This window comes from Nicotiana attenuata, unplaced genomic scaffold (assembly GCF_001879085.1).
Source record: "Nicotiana attenuata strain UT unplaced genomic scaffold, NIATTr2, whole genome shotgun sequence".
In the NCBI taxonomy this organism is placed as follows: Eukaryota; Viridiplantae; Streptophyta; class Magnoliopsida; order Solanales; family Solanaceae; genus Nicotiana; species Nicotiana attenuata.
Window position 1 is genome coordinate 190,569 of NW_017672030.1, and position 19,134 is coordinate 209,702.

Sequence of the window (19,134 nt, forward strand, 5' to 3'; positions counted from 1 at the left end):
TAGCGGCATTCGAGTTCCTTGTTAACAAAAAAAAAATGTGATGGAACCTAAAACACTTTGGGTGGAATAGTTTTAAAAGATATGGAAATCTCTAAAATAGTAATAAGATTTCATCTTTTTTCTTCAAAAGAAACTTTATGATTCAATAGTATTGTTAACGATTGCTATCATCATTCGACTTTTTCCTCTCTCTCTGCTATAAAGTATTACTACGTGTTTTGGTCACCAAGAATCAGTTAATGGTCAAAAGTCATACTCCAATACAAATCACATCATAAATTTCGTGAAATCCATGCCGCTAGTTTGCAAATTCAATTTTTCAGTTTCTTTTTTGCCAAAAAAAAAAAACTTGAAGATTTTCAAACTCATATTTTCATATCTTTTGAGGTGTTTTTAAGATTTACCGAGTGTTAACAACAGTGTTCTAGTTCAAAAGATGTTTAACGGAAAACGAAAAAGAGATGAAGCAGAATGTTAAATCCGATCCCACAAATTTCTTGTGTCTCCTTAAGGAATTATTACCCTCCCACAGTTGCCAAGGATTATGGGTTACTTCCTCCCAGGATAGAACGGAAAAACGTTTCTGTGATAGTGGCAATACAAATTACAGAATTCCAACAAACTCAAAGATACGCTGCAAATCACACGACTTACTGTTTTGTTTTGATGAAAACGATGCAGTAATTTAGTTAGGAAGAAGGAGAGTTTTGAGAGTGATGTCTGTAAAAAGAAAAATGAGTACTGAAATGAGGCAAAGCCTCTGGAATTTATAGGCCAATGATTCTCCCTAAACAGGTGCGAACAGACCTGTTCAGGAATGGAGTTATGGCATGTCTATTAACAGACACAACTGTTGGAAAGAAGAACGTTGGGTTAACAGACACGGCTGCTAACTTCTTTTAATTAAAAAAAATAATAATAGGAGGAAACTGTCAATTAATTAATTGAGATTAGGTCCAAAAAATGATCTTATCGTTCATTTGACCAAAGCCGAAGCCGAGCCGAGCGACGACGGCGGCGCGAGGGGTTTCCCTTCTTCTCAACCTTTTGAAAGGTAGAGAATGTGTTTCTTAATATAAACACATATTGGATGGTTTCCCCATCCAATGTGGGACAATCCACTTTGCAAGACTTAATGAATTTGAATTTTTCATTTCCCTCCAAAAATTATTTCCTCCATTTCTCTTTCACTCCACTTAATTTAAGACAATTCATGTCTTTAAATTCCAACACCGAGTTTGGAGGAAAAAAAGAGTAAATTATCTTTGCAAAGAATGCCACACAAATGCTGTTTTCAAATCCTCAAAACCTGATTCTGCGAACTTAACTTCTGAAAAGAAAAAAGTTTAAATAAACGCAATCAGCTAGCTCTAACAGCTTCATGATCAACTTTCTTTACCTTTCTATTAATTACTAGATGAAGTCTGCCCGTGCTCAAGCCGAGCACGGGCCCAACCCTTTGATTTCTTTTTACTTGTGGCAGATTCTGCATCGCACCGCTACACGAACATTCAAAGTCGCAAAGCATGTGGATACCTGAACCTTGATAACTTTCTTATATTACATGGAAGAACAAAACTAAAATATGATATTCTAGGCATAATTTTTCATGGAGAACTAAATTTTAACCAAAAGAAAGCATTGTTTAGTTGAGAATGAAAACGAGTTCATATCCTTCCAGCAATTAGAAAGTCAAAGGAAAGATAAGAGTGATCAAGATAATCTACAATGATAAATGACTTCAACGTTGTTCAGAAGTCGCACTCGAATTTTTAAAGCACAAAAGAAAAGCATCTTAACAATTTAATCTCAAAAAATAGGAAAAGCAGCTTTGATCATTGCTATTGACCGAGCTCCAACAGGTTTCAAATTCCAAAGATATGAAAGTTATTGCTCCACTTAGTTCTTATCCTCTGCAAAATAAAAGAATTGAACAAGTTCATAAGTTTGAAGAACTGAACAATAATCCATAAGTGCTCATACTCATGGCAACTCCAAAGCAAAATCAACCCAGTAAGAATGGTGATAAAAGACATGTCGTAATAATATTCCATATAATAGTTTTAGCCAAAAACCAAAAAAAAGCTTCACACATCAAATTGTAGGTAGCATTATTTACAAACTAAAAGTCAACGAGCTAAAAAATTTACTTATCCAGGTGAAAGTTCAATAGTTCCCTGTTGCAAAGAAGCTCCTTAAAGAAAAGACATCGACAAAAACAGATTTAGGTGATGCCTTCAGGCATTACATTATCTAACTTTCATGTCCTTTATTTGAGGAATATGCTGTTTTGTTTCCAGTATTTTCCTAAAAAAGATATGGAAGTATTGCTCTAATTTTTCCAAGATTTAGGGTATTAGCTTCGTTAAATAATTAATAAAACTTCTTTTTTATTATGTGATTCTTTCCTTCAACCAGGCTTGATCAATCATTAAAATATTGGAAAAGAATATAACACAATCAACATAAACTTCTATACGCAATTTAATCCACGAGATCCGAAGCCAATCCATTGCCATAATAGATCCAAATTCTAATATCTTAGAGATGTTGCCGGAAAATTTTTTAATTTCTTAAAACTCTATTCCCGATAGTTTTACCCTCTTATCAAGATGATTATCTATATTGTTCTAGCTCTTCGAGTAAAATAAGTTATTTAAGATAAATTGATGAGACTTGTTATAGGAAGTTACGTTGAGCACATGACCTAAAAAAATAAAGCAGAGGAAGTGTAGACTTTTAATCAAAGAACTGACAATGAGATAATCTTAGGATTGATACTCTAAACATAGGTTTAGAGTGAGGGATTTAGCAAAGAAATAAGCCAATGTCATTTGGAAATTAGATTTCGCCAAACCTGTCATTCACAACACAAAGACTTTCTTATGATTGGTCTGTTGAAATTATGTAAATGAAAAGGAAGAACATTAGAAAGTTCAACTCCAAAAGCATTTTCTATTTGGTTCTTTAAACAGCAATATAAGACAATAGTTCTTTTCTACTGGCTGAAACAACATCTCGGCGTGCACTATGCATGAAGATCACGAGAAGTTATATTTCAAACATAAAAAGTTATACGATTTGGTTCACAACTTGAGGTTCAATCATCTGATAAAATGAACTTATTGTAATGTATTAATATGAAGACTGAGAATTTTGCTTTTGATTTACAAACCACCAACTGCATATAAATCTTGAATTAACCAAAAACGTTTATCTCCTTGGAGGTATAGAAGCTATCAGTGCCTTAAGGTCTAATGTTTATGATCCTCGAATAGATCTCAGTACAAAGCAACATGTATTGAGACATGAATATCAGTCCAAAATAACGAATTAGGGACCAGACTTGCATGAAGCAACGTTGGTAGTTTCAATAGTTCTGACAGCATTCTAGAATTCAACTAAAGCTAAGAGCTATGAACCAAAAGAACATGAAATAAAGGAACATATCAAGATGGTTAACTGCCGACTTCATAAAATAGTTGAAGCACAATAATCTGGTAGGCTTCTTCTCCATGACTCGAAAATAAGACATCGCTCCAGTTGAGCCTTGTCACAAATGTTGTCTTCTGAACTATCCAAAAATAATTGAAACAACAAACCAAGCCAACTCATAGTAGTTCCAACAACTAACCTAAATTACATGGAGAATCATTTACAGTCACAAGACTATTTGTCTTATAATAGCGACACACAATATAGTTCTAAATATTATACAAACACATATATTAAAAGGGGAATGAGAAGAATTATTTTCTTTAAAGGTGTCCATTAGTATTAAGAAGGTATATTGCACTGTTTTTCTACGGTCTATTTAAAATTAAAAAGAATTGTCAACCTCAGAAAATAACAGGTGAAATTCACAAAAGATTATAAGATAGATTCTTTTTTACTATAATTATTTGTGTAAAAGTAAATTCTTAATAGCTCAAAGTTATAAAAGTAAAAGAGCCATTCATACCGGTCGTAAGAACTCGATACATGCATGAAATTCGGACTCTGATATGTACGATCTTTCCTGAAAAGCAAGAAGAGATATAATTTAATGCTCTTGGCAAATCATCCTAATAATACCAATTTACAATAATCAATCACAAATGTGTAACTTACCGAGCAAGAGGGAAGGGGAAAAACTTTGTCACCCATGTCATAAATTTATTATATCATGAGAGATCACCAACCAAGAAGCTGTAATATGTGATTCACCCAGCTCACAGAAACTCACAACCACAGACAATTTCTGAAAAGTTAAGCTAAGTAATGCAAAAAGTTATCAATGGAAACTTCTTCAGTTATGTTTCTTAAAGAAAACATCAATTGAGCAAAGGTAAAATTCAAACTTACATCTAACTGCAAATACGTCATTATCAATTGACTGTGTGAATGTATACAATCGGATTTGTCAACCGAGACTTAGAGTAAACTCCATCGGAGTTCTCAACCGAGACTTAGATAAGCTCCACCAGGAACTCTATAAGATAGACGTAAAACATCCCGATGTTGGTGCATCTCGTTGAGCATGGAGATGCATTGAAAACCCAAATTTCTTTCTTATCGTGTAAAAAAAGAGAGGAGATGAAACAATATTGATTCTCTCTACCTAGATGATTACTCTTTCGTCAAAGAATACTGAAGTAACGCCAACTAGAATGCACTCATTCAAAAAGAACTAATGTGACAATAGGAAGCAGAATATTTTAAGACATGCTCATCTATAATTATAAACTTTTCAATCAAATGATAGCTATAATAAAGCTTCTATACTATGAAAGATAGTAACAAAGAAGAGAGGGTGGAAGAAATGGGGGGGAGATGGAAACAGAAACTTACCTTTTTAATCAATAGAAATGAAAAAATAAAGCATTCAGATTGGTATAACAGAATTTGAAGGGATACTTTTCGAAATTCAAAAAGAAGTCAAAAGCAAATAAAATTACTTCAATAATCTGTTCGTTCATCGTTATCTACCCCCGATCTTCAACTACATTTTACGCATAGCAAACCTTCCGACACTCTAGCCCTTTCTTTAATAAAGACATCAGCCACGAATTCCAGCAATGAAATTTGAGGTCTGAAGAGAAATTGAAAGAAACTGGGGCAAAAATGGAGAGAAATCATACCTGAAATTAGAACAACCCAACTAAAAAGATGTAAAAAACTGAAAAAATTATTCTTTGAAAATATAAAAAAATAAAGAGATCATGCAAAAGGAACATTTTAAGGATAAAAGAGAGAAACAAAAGGAAGGTAATGAACGGATGAGCAATAACATAGAAGAAAAACAACCATGAATATCAGCCATGAAATTGAAAATTTTGAAAAGAAATGGAAGATTAAAGCAACAATTGAGAGAAAAGCTTACCTGAGATTCCACTGAGATGATGATGAGAAGTCAAAGATTAATCCTTGAAAGTGTGGAGAGTACTTATAAGGGCATCTACAATCTTTACCTCATTTTTTGTCTCAAAAAAGGGGATTTCTCCATTTTGGAGATAACTTACTCCAACCATTCCCCCATTTTTTCTCCAAATTTTTTATATATTCTTTTCTCTCTTCTATATTACTATATTATTATCTTTCATTACAATTTTATTTTTTAATTTTCATTAAACAAATTCCAATCTTTTATTTTTATTAATTTGTAATTTCCATTAAAACAATTTCATAAAATTTTAAATAATATAATTTGTAAGCAATTATTATAGATTAACTAATAATTCAAATAAAAGTGAAATCATTGCGATACAAGTTTAATTAAATACATATTACATAACGATAAAATTCATTCTAAATACTACATAAATATTCAACTTCAACCTCTAGTATTCTCCCATAAATGATCTATTAATACATTACGAAGTGCAAAATGAGTATCTTTGTCCTTAATTCTTCTATGTCGAGCTAAAAATTCTTGAAATCGTTGATTTTCATCTACTGCCATTTTTACTGTTGGAGTTGGACCTTCCAAATCATCTTGAATTGGTGCATTAAGATCACGCTCATTCTCGATTATCATGTTGTGCAGTATAATACATGTAGTCATTATATCATGTAGCACTTCTTTCTGCCAAAAACGCGAGGGTCCTGCAACAATTGCAAAATGTTGTTGCAAAACTCCGAATGCATGTTCAACATCTTTTCGACATGATTCTTGTTTCATCACAAAATATTTCTTCTTTGCCGAACGTGGCTCACGAATAGTTTGCACAAGGGTTGACCATTTTGGATATATACCGTCAGCTAAATAATAACCCATATTATATTCTTATCCTTGAATAACATAATGGGCGGGAGGAGCAGTACCTGCAGCAAGATCGAAAAACAAATGTGATGACTCTAAAATATTAATGTCATTATTGGTGCCGGGCATACCAAAATATGCATGCCATATCCAAAGGTCATAATCAGCCACAGCTTCAAGAATAATTATTGGGGATCCACTACGGCCTGCATATTGTCCAGCCCATGCTGTTGGACAATTTTTCCATTTCCAATGCATGCAGTCTAGACTGCCTAGCATTCCTAGAAATCCACGTTGTTCACCGATGTGCAGAAGCCTTGCAACATCGTTAGGTGTTGGTGATCTCAAATACTGCTCGCTAAAAACCTCTACGGCATTCAGGCTCTCAATTGCAGTCGACTCTCCAATTTTCACATATTCATCAGTGGCATCCGCTGGCAAACCGTATGCCAACATTCTAAACACGACTGTAATTTTTTGTAGAGTAGATAATCCAAATCTACCCACAGCATCGGCGCGTTGTACAAAGTACATATCATGACCTTTAACTTCATCAACTATTCGGAGGAACAAATTACGGGACACCCGATATCTACGACGAAACTGGCGATCATTAAAACGGGGATTATCTGAAAAATAATCAAGAAATAAATTATTATCAGCACCTTCACGATCTCGATTGATTACCAAATGACCTGGAACGGAGCCAACTCTGATAGGATCATTATTTTGATTTTCTTCCAAACATTGCAACACATATTTATTCATCTGAATTGCTTGCTTGAACATTTCTATATCAGCTTCATTATCGGAAATTAAAGGTGATGATGATGATGATGATGATGATGACGAGTAATTTGAATCATCATTTTTATTAGATGAACCTCCCATATAGAATTCATTTTCAGAAGACGGAAACAATAATATTTAATTTTTTAAGAAATGAATTTGATGGATGAATATGATTTTCCTAAATGGTGTTCATTTTTATAGAGAGATATTTTATTCTGAAGATAAAATAGGATAAGGATAAAATTCATCGGACGGTCGTGATTAGAACGAAATCCACTCGACGGCTGAGATCAAAATAAAATCTATCATCTTGAATAATGTGTAGAGATATTTTATTCTGAAGATAAAATAGGATAAGGATAAAATCCATCAAACGGTCCATCCGACTCGTCGTGAATTTATGCGACAAGAACAACAACGAATAATGTATAAAAGAAGTCAAGAATATTCACAGTCACAACCACAACAATCATCGGCCCAATTCACTCAACACTATAATGATTTTGGTGTATCTGGAAACGACATAGCTCCCTACTAAGTTATTATGCTATTTACCGTAGTTTCAATTTTTATGTATTTTAATTTAATATATTTTCAATTGTCATGTATTTCCAATTTTAATGTATTTCCAATTTTAATGTATTTTCAATCTTCACTTTTCAATTTTAGCAACATCTAATATTTTATATTCGCACCTTTCAATTTTAGCAACATTTAATATTTTATATTTGCACCATTCATTTTTTGAGATAATTATATATTCTTTGTACAATTATAACTTATAATAAAATTAACTTACAATTTTACATAAAAATAATAAATGCACGAAAATTAATTTATCAAAATTATACACCAAAGTTAAGATGTAAAAATAATATTATAAAGATATTACATAAACATAATTAGGTATATATAAAGAGATAAATTAAAAGATTAAATAATAAAATAATAATAAAAAATGATAAATAGTAATGGGGGAGATGAATAGTGTACCGCCATATTTGAGGGAACACTATTCATCCCCCATTTTGGGGACAAAAATGGGGGAGGGTTGGAGCTTTATTACCCTAAAAATTGCCCCCATTATGGGAAAATGGGGTAAGGTTGGAGATGGCCTAAGATTTTGAGAGCAAATAAAACTACCAAGGGTTTTTTTGTCATTAGAGAAATGCTTCTAGAACTATATGGCCGAAAAAGATTAAGTTTAGGGAACCAAATAAGAGAGTTACCCTGGATCAAGAAATAGAAATAGAAATAGAAAAAATAATAAAATGGCAAGGTAAAATAGCAATTTTGCCCTCGGTCGACCAACTTCTCTTTTCTTTTCTATAATATAATATAATGTGAAAAATAATAGTATGTGCACCTTTCTACAAATGAGATGACCAAGATATAGTGAAGGACCCTTAAAGAAAGATAGTATCTTTATGAGAAATCTACATTTTATAGCCGTTCTTTAATATATATATATATATATATATATATATATATATATATATATATATTATATATATATATATATATATATATGGGAGGATCGACCCGTCCAAATAATTTCGAAGAAAGACTGTTGGCAGCAGGTAGAGAAATTGTTTTTCCTCTTCAAAACACAAGGAAATACGGGCAAGATATATTTGGCTAGTGATGTGTAATTATTTTCGGTCGACCGACCAAATATGTTAAAAGTCCTATCTTTATTGTAGTGAAAATAGCACGGGCTAGCCAGTTTCGGACTGATAATTGAAAAATAGCCAGCGTTTGCAAAATCATTGAAAAATACCCAATATTTTGCTACAACACGAAAAGTTCCAGCATAATATACTGGAGATTGGTGCACCTGTGTATGAACTTCCAGCATATTATGCTGAAACTCCAACACACGAAAAGTTCCAGCATAATATACTGAAGATTGGAGCATCTGTGTATAAATTTTTCAGCATATTATGCTGGACCAATATATTATACTGGAATATTTTTCGGATTTTGAACATTATTTTCGTTCAGATTTATCTTTACATGAAAAATAACTAAATTTTGATTACTCTTAAAACTGTGTCTATTTTTCAATTACCAGTTATAAATCTTGCTATTTTTGAATTTCATCCTTTATTATATTCCATGAGTCCAGAATTTAATATCAGGCCCTGAAATTGGACTATGCGGGTTTGGGCTAGAAGGTTTGGGTTGGGCCATGAGTATTCCACCCAAAGATGGGTAAAAGAGGAGGGTAAATTAGTAGAGCAACGAAAATTTGAAACCTTAAAAAGAGTCCAAAATTTTCAGAAATCCCACCCAAAAGGAAAACGTAGGCGGCAAACTTCACAACAATCCAAAATTCCAATAAATTGTTGCAGTAAAAGGAAATATTACAGATCTGACTAGTCTCTTTATCTTCTTCTCAACTCTCTCTCTCTCTCTCTCTCTCTCTGCTTAGACCGAAAGTTCGAAGGTACGCTCGTTTTCTTCTCTCCTCTCTGTAATTTGTTTCCCAGTTGTAGTTTGCTTTTCGAAAAAGAGGTTTGGCTTAAAACCCTAATTTTTTGTCTTCGTCTTTCTTCTCGTTTATCTTTTATCTTCGGTAAATCTTTGTTTGTTGTTGCTAGTCAGCAAATATTACCCTTTTCTCTTAGCTAACCTGGAGTAAAGATCTGTCTTCAATTGTTTGATTCCTGGGTAAAAATAATAATAAGATTTTACTTCATCTTATGGACACGAATTTTGATAAGTTTTTCCCTCTCTCTATTAATTTTATGTTCTTCTATGCCCCCTTTTAAGATTTGAGAAACAAAAACAAAATACTGACCTTTTCCTTTCTTGCCTTTTTAATTTATGTGATAATTAATTAAGATTTGAAGATGGCGGGGAAAGGAGGCAAAGGACTGCTAGCAGGAAAGACAACAGCGGCGGCAGCAGCTGCAGCAGCCAACAAAGAGAAAGACAAGAAAAGGCCTGTTTCTCGTTCATCACGTGCTGGTCTCCAGGTAATATTTCTTTCATTAAAAGATTCGTTCATTACAGCTTTTCTGTTGAAGGGTTAAAAGATTTGGGTTTTAGAGTTTTTCTGTTGAAGGGCTTCATAGAAGGTGCAAAATTAAGTTAAACCTGGTTGAAAGTTTGTATTCCTTTTCATACTGTGGTTGCCTGTTCTGTTTATTTATGTTGTTTATTTTTGTCTTAGAAATAATACTGCCTCATATATTCTCTAAGGACAGTAGGAAACTAGAGCTAGTAGTATTTGTCAGCATGGTAGTAGTAGTACAGAAACTAGTGCTAATGTTAGCAGATTAGAGTGCTTGTTCTGTTTCATTATGCTTGTATATGTATACGTTGATTCTAATTTGATTTGAGAATATAATATGCCAAGGGTATTCATCTTTTTGCTTTATATAGACAGATAGTTTCTATAAAAAATAGACAAATAATATTCCAAATACTGTATGAAAAAAGTCATGCTCGGTTCAGTACATCAACTCAAGCCTACACGCACAATATCTATTCCACAAAGAAGATTTCTTTTCTAAATTGACATTCTGACACAAAACCAAGATTGAACATGCACTTTTCCTTTAACTACTTAAATAAAGCAACAACTGGAGAGAAGCTGGGACAGTAGAGAAGGGTTACTAAAGTTTTGATGAAGAGAGGAGAAGATTTGGGAGAATAGAAAACATTTGTTGGAATTATTAACAACAACAAACCTAGTTTTATCCCAACATGTGGGGTTTGGGGAGGGTAGTCTGTACGCTGACCCTACCCCTACCTAATGCAGGTAGAGAGGCTGTTTCCAATAGACCCTCGGCTCAGGAAGGGCAAGAAGAAGAAGAGGGAAGCAAGGAAGTAAGAAAGATGGAAGAGAAAAAAGGGAGAGATAAAGGATAAGTAGTATCAAATAATAGCAACAGGGAATACAATATCTGAGGCGAACAAAATCACATATCGTAATAAAAATCTAAGAATATGAAGGGACATGCACACTACTAAGTCTATCGTTAAACACTATAAACTACCTACTAACCTTCTACCTTAATTCTCGACCTCCACACCCTCCTATCAAGGGTTATGTCCTCAGTGAGCTGAAGCAACGCCATGTCCTGCCTAATCACTTCTCCCCAGCACTTCTTAGGCCTATCTCGACCCCTTCTCAAACTCTCCATGGCCAACCTCTCACACTTCCTGTCAGGGGCATCAATGCTTCTTCTCCTAACATGTTCAAACCATCTCAGCCGCGACTCCCGCTTTTTGTCCTCCACGTAGGCTATTCCCACTCTGTCCCAGATAGCTTTATTCTTAATCCTATCTCGCCTGGTACACCCACACATCCATCTCAACATCCTCATCTCTGCTACTCTCATCTTCTGCACGTGGGAGTTCTTGACTGGCCAACACTCTGCCCCATACAGCATAGCGGGTCGAACCATCACTCGATAATTTGTTGGAATTAAAAAAACTATTTATATTTTATGCTCAAAATAATAACAAACAAAAAAAGAAAGTCAGCAAAAATTAACTTAACAATTTTATTTAGTATTCATGACATTCATTTATAAATGTGTAATCAAAGAAGGGTTCTCTTGCTTTGACAGTAGCTTTACAAATGTTTAATCAAAGAAGGGGTTCTCTTGCTTTAACAGTATTAGATCACTGAGAAATGCCAGCATACTAAAAAATATTTCACAAAGTTCAAAAAATCGGATTCTATCTGGCATCCCCAAGGAGGAAATCTTGACTTTTAGACTGGCATGTTAAGCTTCTTTGTTACTCAGTGTGGCATGGCTTACATTTATAATATTTCTTATACATGTATAAATATATATACAGAGTTTCAACCCAGGCATCCAGGTGGTGTGGCACCCTCACCCTTCTACTACATAGATCTGCCCTGAGTGAAAGACTATTAGCTGTGTATATGTGTGTGTGTGTGTGTGTGATACAAACTGTATAGCCAAGAGTACAAGGACAAGTATGACAGATAATACAATAGATGTTATCTGTAGAAATCCAGCCTGCTTACTTGTCCTTTGTAATTTAAGGCAAAACAACACATTTAAAAGTGTAAATTACATTGCTGATATATGGCTAAAATGTCTTTAGTTTTTGGCATGAACTTCATCTTTGAACTCACATGTTACACTGAACACTCTGACAATAGCATTAAGATATCTATCTTGTCAAATGCTGCATCATAGAATATTAATCTCTCATAGTCATGTGATATTCAATTTGCATAAAGGATAAGACTAAATGTGATGCTCTCTTGCTTTACTGAGATCTTTTAGGTAAGGGTTATTTGGCTTTGTGAAATTAGTTTCTATCTAGGACATTTTCATCTTCACTGCATTTATCACAATGAACATAGTCCTTTATGAATGCTGGTGTTAGAATTAGTATAAATTTTCCCAAGATATATTGTCCAATGCTTGATATGATCTTTTGACACGTTTGGGGGATTATAGTTTCCAGTGGGTAGAATTCACCGACAACTCAAGTCAAGAACCTCAGCCCATGGAAGGGTAGGAGCGACGGCAGCTGTTTACTCTGCTGCAATTCTGGAATACCTGACAGCAGAGGTTCTTGAATTGGCTGGTAATGCAAGCAAGGATCTCAAAGTGAAGAGGATCACACCAAGGCACTTGCAGCTTGCCATTCGTGGAGATGAGGAACTCGACACGCTTATTAAAGGGACCATTGCTGGTGGTGGTGTTATCCCTCACATTCACAAATCACTCATAAACAAGACCACCAAGGAGTGAAATGTTCCCGCTTTTAAATTTGTTGTCTATTGACTTAATGACAGTTTGTGTTAGTGTCTTTTGTTCTGTTCTCTGGTTTGATATTAGTAGTCTTGTGTAATTCAATTTAGGAACATTTTGAGCTTCTCAGTGTCATGTTTGATCAAGTAAACTTGTAGGATGTAGAGGACACTGGAAATGTTAATTTGACATTTATATCATCTTGTTGTTTGTTGGTATGTATGTCGTTGGCCTGTTGTAAATGCTTGTGATTTTAGTTGTTTGTTTAGAAGATCTACAATCTTGTGACAACATAAAGAAGGTGTACCTGCATTTGTCTAGGAAAGGGCTTCTTTTGAATCAATTACAGCATGAACTTGTGATTTTGTCTCGGCGGCTGAACTGCATCCTTTTATCACAGAGCCTATGTTTGGGCAACAATGGATTTTGAAGTTACTATATTAATATTGAGTTTGAGATTGACTTTATTGTATTAAGCTTAAGAGTGGTGTACAATAGGCCATTGCGAAGATTCGGAATGGAGAGCACTCAAACGCCAAACTTAGGCTGCACTGATTTGGAAGTATCAACTAAATAAATGAAATGGAGTTTAGGGGACACTATATAGTATTGCATGTGGTTATAAAAAAAGAGCATATTTAGCATAAAATCAAAGAAAAGGAAAACAAAATTAAACTTATGGTCTATGATAATTCATAGGAGTAGCTATTTATGTGTTAAATTGTTTCTAAGTATATAAAAGTATATCATTATCTTCCGATCAAACTAAGAAAAAAGTGTATGACATAAGATGAGAGGTGGATTCTATTTTATGATATGATGTCTTCCACTGAAAGAAAAAAGAGAGAAGAGAATAGAAGAAGGGAGTGCTCTCTCGAAGCGAAGACGGCAGAGGCATCTTCTTGCCGACTCTTTTTGTCTCCTCTTTTTTTTCAAAGAAAAAGTATAGGTGTTTAAGAGTTCAAATTTTATGTATAAAATAAATTAATTACTAATTTGACAAAATGGTAACTAGCTTGATATTACATACTATTAAAGTACACACTATAACCATTTATAACTTAAGAAAAGATAAAACTAATTTAATTAATTTTTGTTTTGGTAGGAAGGTGCTTCTAAGGGACTCGTGGAATCGATGCATGATGTAAGCAACTTAGTATTGACAATATTTTTAATTCACTTGAGGTATCAAGATTTAGGGACTGTCTTAATATACTCTTACATTCTCTTTTGTTTGTTTGTATGTACTTCTGATCCATAATTATAATACTTAAGAGTCATTTTCTCCCACAATTTGTAGTCTATTATCATTTCTTCTACTAATCCAAAGCTGCTATTCTTTTTCTCTCTCTCTCATGGAGGCAAATCTTGTTCTACCCTACCGTAGTTTTTCAACATCATCCATTAGAAACAGAAATAAGATGAATACTTATAAATACAAAAAAATACCATATCTACTATGCTCCATATTAACGAAGCCACCTGCAAATAATCAAAATCATAATGCAGAAACAACCACAGCCAGTTGTTCCAAAAATGTTTACAAAGATAATTGGTTCGATCGTCTCGCCATTAATCATCTCTCTCAAAGTATACAAGCTACCACAGGTAATTAATTAAGATACTAGTCTGATCTCTCTAGCTCCTTAAATTTATCTTTTTCTAAAAATAAATAAATTAATTTATAGGATTAAGAAACAATAAGAGTGGATATGAAGGGTTGGCGGAGGCTGCAACGATGGTATATTCCAACTTTAACTCAAGGCGTCAAGTAAATCTTGTTGTTGAAGCTCTTCAATGGGCATTCCCTAAGCCTATTCTTTCCCTGGTAAGTTCATGTCTTTTTTTTTCTTTCGTTCTTATTTCATGTATACTTTGATCTGCTATTCAAGCTCTTACCTTTAATATTACTACTAATGAAAACTTTCTTTTACATTATCGTAAACTTTTCTTTTATACTATCATTTATATAATTTAAATCCAATTTTTAATGTGTTTACTTCTGTCTTTTTTTTTTTTTTAACATGTTCGTATTATCATCATTTCTTAGTGTAATTTCTGAGTCAGTTTTATGAATGGACACTAAACTCACTTTATTGTACTAAAGTTATTAAATTATATTTTTTATTACGAAAAAATTAATCAACTTACAAAAATATCACAAAAGTTATTAAAATATTTTTTATAACAAAAAAATACTCAACTTTGCCCAAGTATCATAGAAGGTCATTAGGACGAAATAAAAGAGACATTTTATATGATACACAAGCAAAGTTATAGTGAATTTTGAGTTACATAAAAATTATTTAGTGACTTTCTGTGATATTTAGGCAAAATTGAGTGAATAGATTAGTGACTTTGGCGCAATAAAATGAATGTTGAGCAAACATCTATGAAATTATCCCTGCAATTTTATAACATGCACGTTAATATTTAGGCAGTAGGACAAAAGTTAGATGCTTCTGATTTGCTTCATATCTGAGAACTTTGGTTTTATCATCGATCCTTTCTTGTTATTAACTTCTATCTCCCAATTGCACTTCCAACTGGAAAAACCCTTTTTTAATGCTATTATTTCGTAGGAGTATAATTAATTTAAAGGCAACCACTGCTCAATGGCCCGTCAATATTTTTCTAGAAAAAAAAAAAGAAGAAATTATTAGGTAATGGGACAAAGACAGACACATAAAACTAGTTGCTTAAAATATTTTTCTATCCAACAAATCGGTAATTATTATGCCTTTACACAATGTTGGTAGTCATGACTCGGGATGACATGTTGGTGATGTTTAAAAATAATCGACAAGTAAAACGTGAAACGGAAAATTCTTGTAGCTTGTTACTTGAATACTATACTTCATTAATATATTTGCTTTTTTTTGTAGCGAAATTAATATTTATATATATATATATTTTGACGTTATAATGAATTTTTACATTATTAAACATGTAGCCAATAACTTGTCTTATTTTTATATTATTATCTCACTTATTACCTGCTGCTCCTATACGTAAAACATATATAAACAGATGAAGATGGTACTACCACAATCTAAGTGGGCAAGAGAGTATTGCGCTGCTTTCACCACAGTCTTCTTCTCTTGGCTAGTGGGACCCTGTGAGGTACGCTCTCAAATATCTGAAATGTTCCTAATTTCCAAGACATTAATTATTTGTGACAGGAACCTTGTTAGAAGGTGACAAATTGAAAAATATTGTGCATATGGAATGGAATAACAATTAAACTAGTGATAACAATGGCAATAACAACGAACAAAAATGAAACAACCACACGGCCTTAAAACCTCACACTAACACGTGCACATATGTTTGCCACAATGCTGTGCAAGTCAAATGGAAGTAACCATCACAGGCGGAGTTACAATATTAGTTACGGGTTCAGACGAATTCAATAACTTTTGCTTTGATCTTGTATTTATTTAAAAAATCTATTAAATATGTATAGATTACCCGATCGATGAACACTCAAACCGAACTCGCCTACTTCTCTAATAGCCCCGCTGAATAAGAGGGCGAAGCAATCTCCTCTTCTTCCTTCATCACTTTATATCTGTGGCCTTTTTCTTGGTGTAGGCGAGACAAAGTTCTTTTAATCTTCCGCGAACCCAATAACTAAATTGAACGCTAGCAATAAATTTATTAGCAAGTTCAGAACTCATAAACTTCAAATTCTGGCTCATCCGGTGACCATGATTTCTTAATCATTCTCTTATGCTTCAAGGTGAAAGAGTCAGAGTTTAAAGGGAGAAAGGAAAACAATGTGGTCTACATCAAAAAATGCAGGTATTTATCTATTTCTCAGTCTAGTCTTTGAGATTGTCTATTGTTATGGTGATGGTATATGAATTCACTATTTGTATCAACAAACATAATTATTTTATAGTAATCCCCAAACCTTTTTCCATTATTCACAAATGAGACACTTTGTAGGTTTCTGGAGGAAACCAATTGTGTGGGGATGTGCACTAACCTATGCAAGCTGCCTTCTCAATTGTTCATCAAGGATACATTAGGAATGCCAGTGAACATGGTACCAAGTAAGTATACCAAATGATAATACATAGTTGTACTTTCTTTAAAAAAAAATCATTATATACCCATGTATAATATGCACCATATTAAAGTATTGCAAGAAGTTTCAACAGCATTACTTCATCAAGAATAGTGATAAATATTTGGTATAATTATCCATAGTTGATGTAAATATACTATAATCATATTAGATCATCTAGGCAAGCATAAGACATAATTCAATGCCATAAAAGGGCAGCCCGATGCACGAAGCATCTTGCATTCACGCAAGGTTCGAAGAAGGGCTACATCGCAAGGGGTGTGATGTAGGCAGTCTGGCAGATTCCACGGCTTGAACCCGTGACCTATAGATCGTACAGAAACAACTTTATCGTTACTCCAAGACTCCCATTCACATAATGAAATATTGACTTCTTGCCTCCTCTAAGAATATGTTTAAACCACCTTACCCTATTGAAAGAGTAATAGTATCTGCACTAGAACTTGGAGACTTTGCATATCACTTCAATGGGAGGTCCCACCTTGATGCCACTGAAGGTGCAATTCTGAAAAAGTATCATCATATTGCTGTTGAAAATTGTAGCAAATAGCAGACAATAATTTGTAATTTTTAGGTCAACAAGAATCCAACGTGCGGGTTCATCATAAATTGACTAATTTTACATTAACGGTTAACCTACTATTATTCCTCTCCGCTCTCCTATCTTCGGGCTTGAGACTAGCAATGTGCGCAAACTCGCACAAACGGACTTAAATGGATTGACATGGACAGTGGAAATTCAATAATCGATTCCAACGTGCTTAGAACTTAAGGCGTAGTTGCTGTTGTAGTTTATGCCAACAAGAATCCAACCGAGGCAAAGGAGGGAGGAGGAAAAAATGAATGATACTGTTTCCTGATACTCTGTCCATTAATTGACCTACACTAATAAAAGAGCCAAATTCTACATATAACAGATGTTGACAACTTTGGTTAATTTGCAGACTTTGATGATATGAGCTGTGAGATGATATTTGGGCAGGATCCTCCTCCACCAGATGCAGATCCAGCATTTGTGCAGCCATGCTACAAACTATGTAACTACTTTTTCAACTACCATAGTTGCAAATTTCTATTAACAGATTCAAATCTATGCCCTTCTTCTCTTTAGCTAGAGCTTATCTGAACTTTCTTAGTTATACCCCAACGCAAGCTGACATTTCAGGAAAACAAATAAAAAGATCATGGATAGCGAGTGTGCCAGAATATGTTACTTATGTTTTTTCTACAAAATTCGTGCAGGCAAACTTAGCAATAAACACCAAAGGGATTGCAACAGTCAAGTGAAGAAGAAAGATGTGGAGATTTCATAACGCCGTTCATATATCCTTTCAATTTACTTTCATTTGAAAGCTGTTATACTTAAAAGAATGAGTAGCATATGAAAACATCGGTAACTGGAAGAGGTGTTAACGTACAGGAACCAACTAGCATACACATACATGTATTGCCAGATAAATTTCTGAATATTGTTTGAAATTATTCGATTGCATGTATAAAACATGGTATGAATTTGTCTTCAGAAAGTAGACCAAAATCTAAAGAAATAAGAAAACTGCAGCTATATGTTTCAACTTATGGTCAAGTGAAAACAAAGTACTGAGGGGGGAAACTATAAGATAAGAATATTAGGAAAAGAAGAAGTAAACTGTAAGCTCAGAAACTTAGATATCCAACAAACCGTGCTGATTATTGCTCCACATAAACTAGAATAGATATTTATATGAACCCAAACAAACGTCATAAGGGCTAATTACATTGTCACAAAATTATTTCGAGCAGCCATTTCTTAGTAGTAGTATGACAATCAGAAATGAACATATATGGTAATGAAGAACCAAAGAATGCTTCTAACATATTGAAGTTGCACAAGTGTGATTGCAGCAATTTCCTTTAACAGTTAGATGTGGTTGGTCCAATAAGTAATTTTTCTCAAAGACTTTGTCTCCCATCTCATCCAGCTTGAGGTTATAGTCTGAAGTGTAACTTCACAATTTTGGATGATCACCAACAAGCATATTATACACAAATTTGTACATATGTAATGATTTATTTTAACACAAATGCGTTGTTTAAGCAAAAACTACTAGGTTCATCCGAACCCGTTCCTGGGCTTCTAGCCCTCCACCACCCCCGACTAGAAGGATCCAGAAGGCGAGTAAGATTGGATATTTGGTGTCGTATCTTCTTCTGTGCGCATATAGTTGAAACTGAAAGATGGTTTCATGAATCCTTTGATGGACTTTAGACAGGTATTG

At 33.8% G+C, this 19,134-nt stretch overlaps 2 protein-coding genes and 1 pseudogene across 2 annotated transcripts; 2 read left to right on the plus strand and 1 right to left on the minus strand.

Annotated features, from left to right (window-relative positions):
• Positions 1–5,812: 5,812 nt before the first annotated feature.
• Positions 5,813–7,132, minus strand: LOC109211421 (annotated as a pseudogene).
• A 2,174-nt stretch (positions 7,133–9,306) lies between these two features.
• LOC109211425 (probable histone H2A variant 1) lies at positions 9,307–13,025 on the plus strand. Its single transcript, XM_019374956.1, has 3 exons — positions 9,307–9,482; positions 9,881–10,014; positions 12,487–13,025. Exons 2-3 carry the CDS (start codon positions 9,889–9,891, stop codon positions 12,781–12,783), a joined length of 423 nt encoding a protein of 140 aa, XP_019230501.1. The 5' UTR covers positions 9,307–9,482; positions 9,881–9,888; the 3' UTR covers positions 12,784–13,025.
• Positions 13,026–14,087: 1,062 nt separating this feature from the next.
• LOC109211423 (beta-carotene isomerase D27, chloroplastic) lies at positions 14,088–18,454 on the plus strand. The gene is made up of 7 exons (XM_019374955.1): positions 14,088–14,391; positions 14,472–14,611; positions 15,814–15,906; positions 16,526–16,587; positions 16,735–16,841; positions 17,821–17,913; positions 18,119–18,454. Exons 1-7 carry the CDS (start codon positions 14,139–14,141, stop codon positions 18,187–18,189), a joined length of 819 nt encoding a protein of 272 aa, XP_019230500.1. The 5' UTR covers positions 14,088–14,138; the 3' UTR covers positions 18,190–18,454.
• The last annotated feature ends 680 nt before the right edge of the window (positions 18,455–19,134 follow it).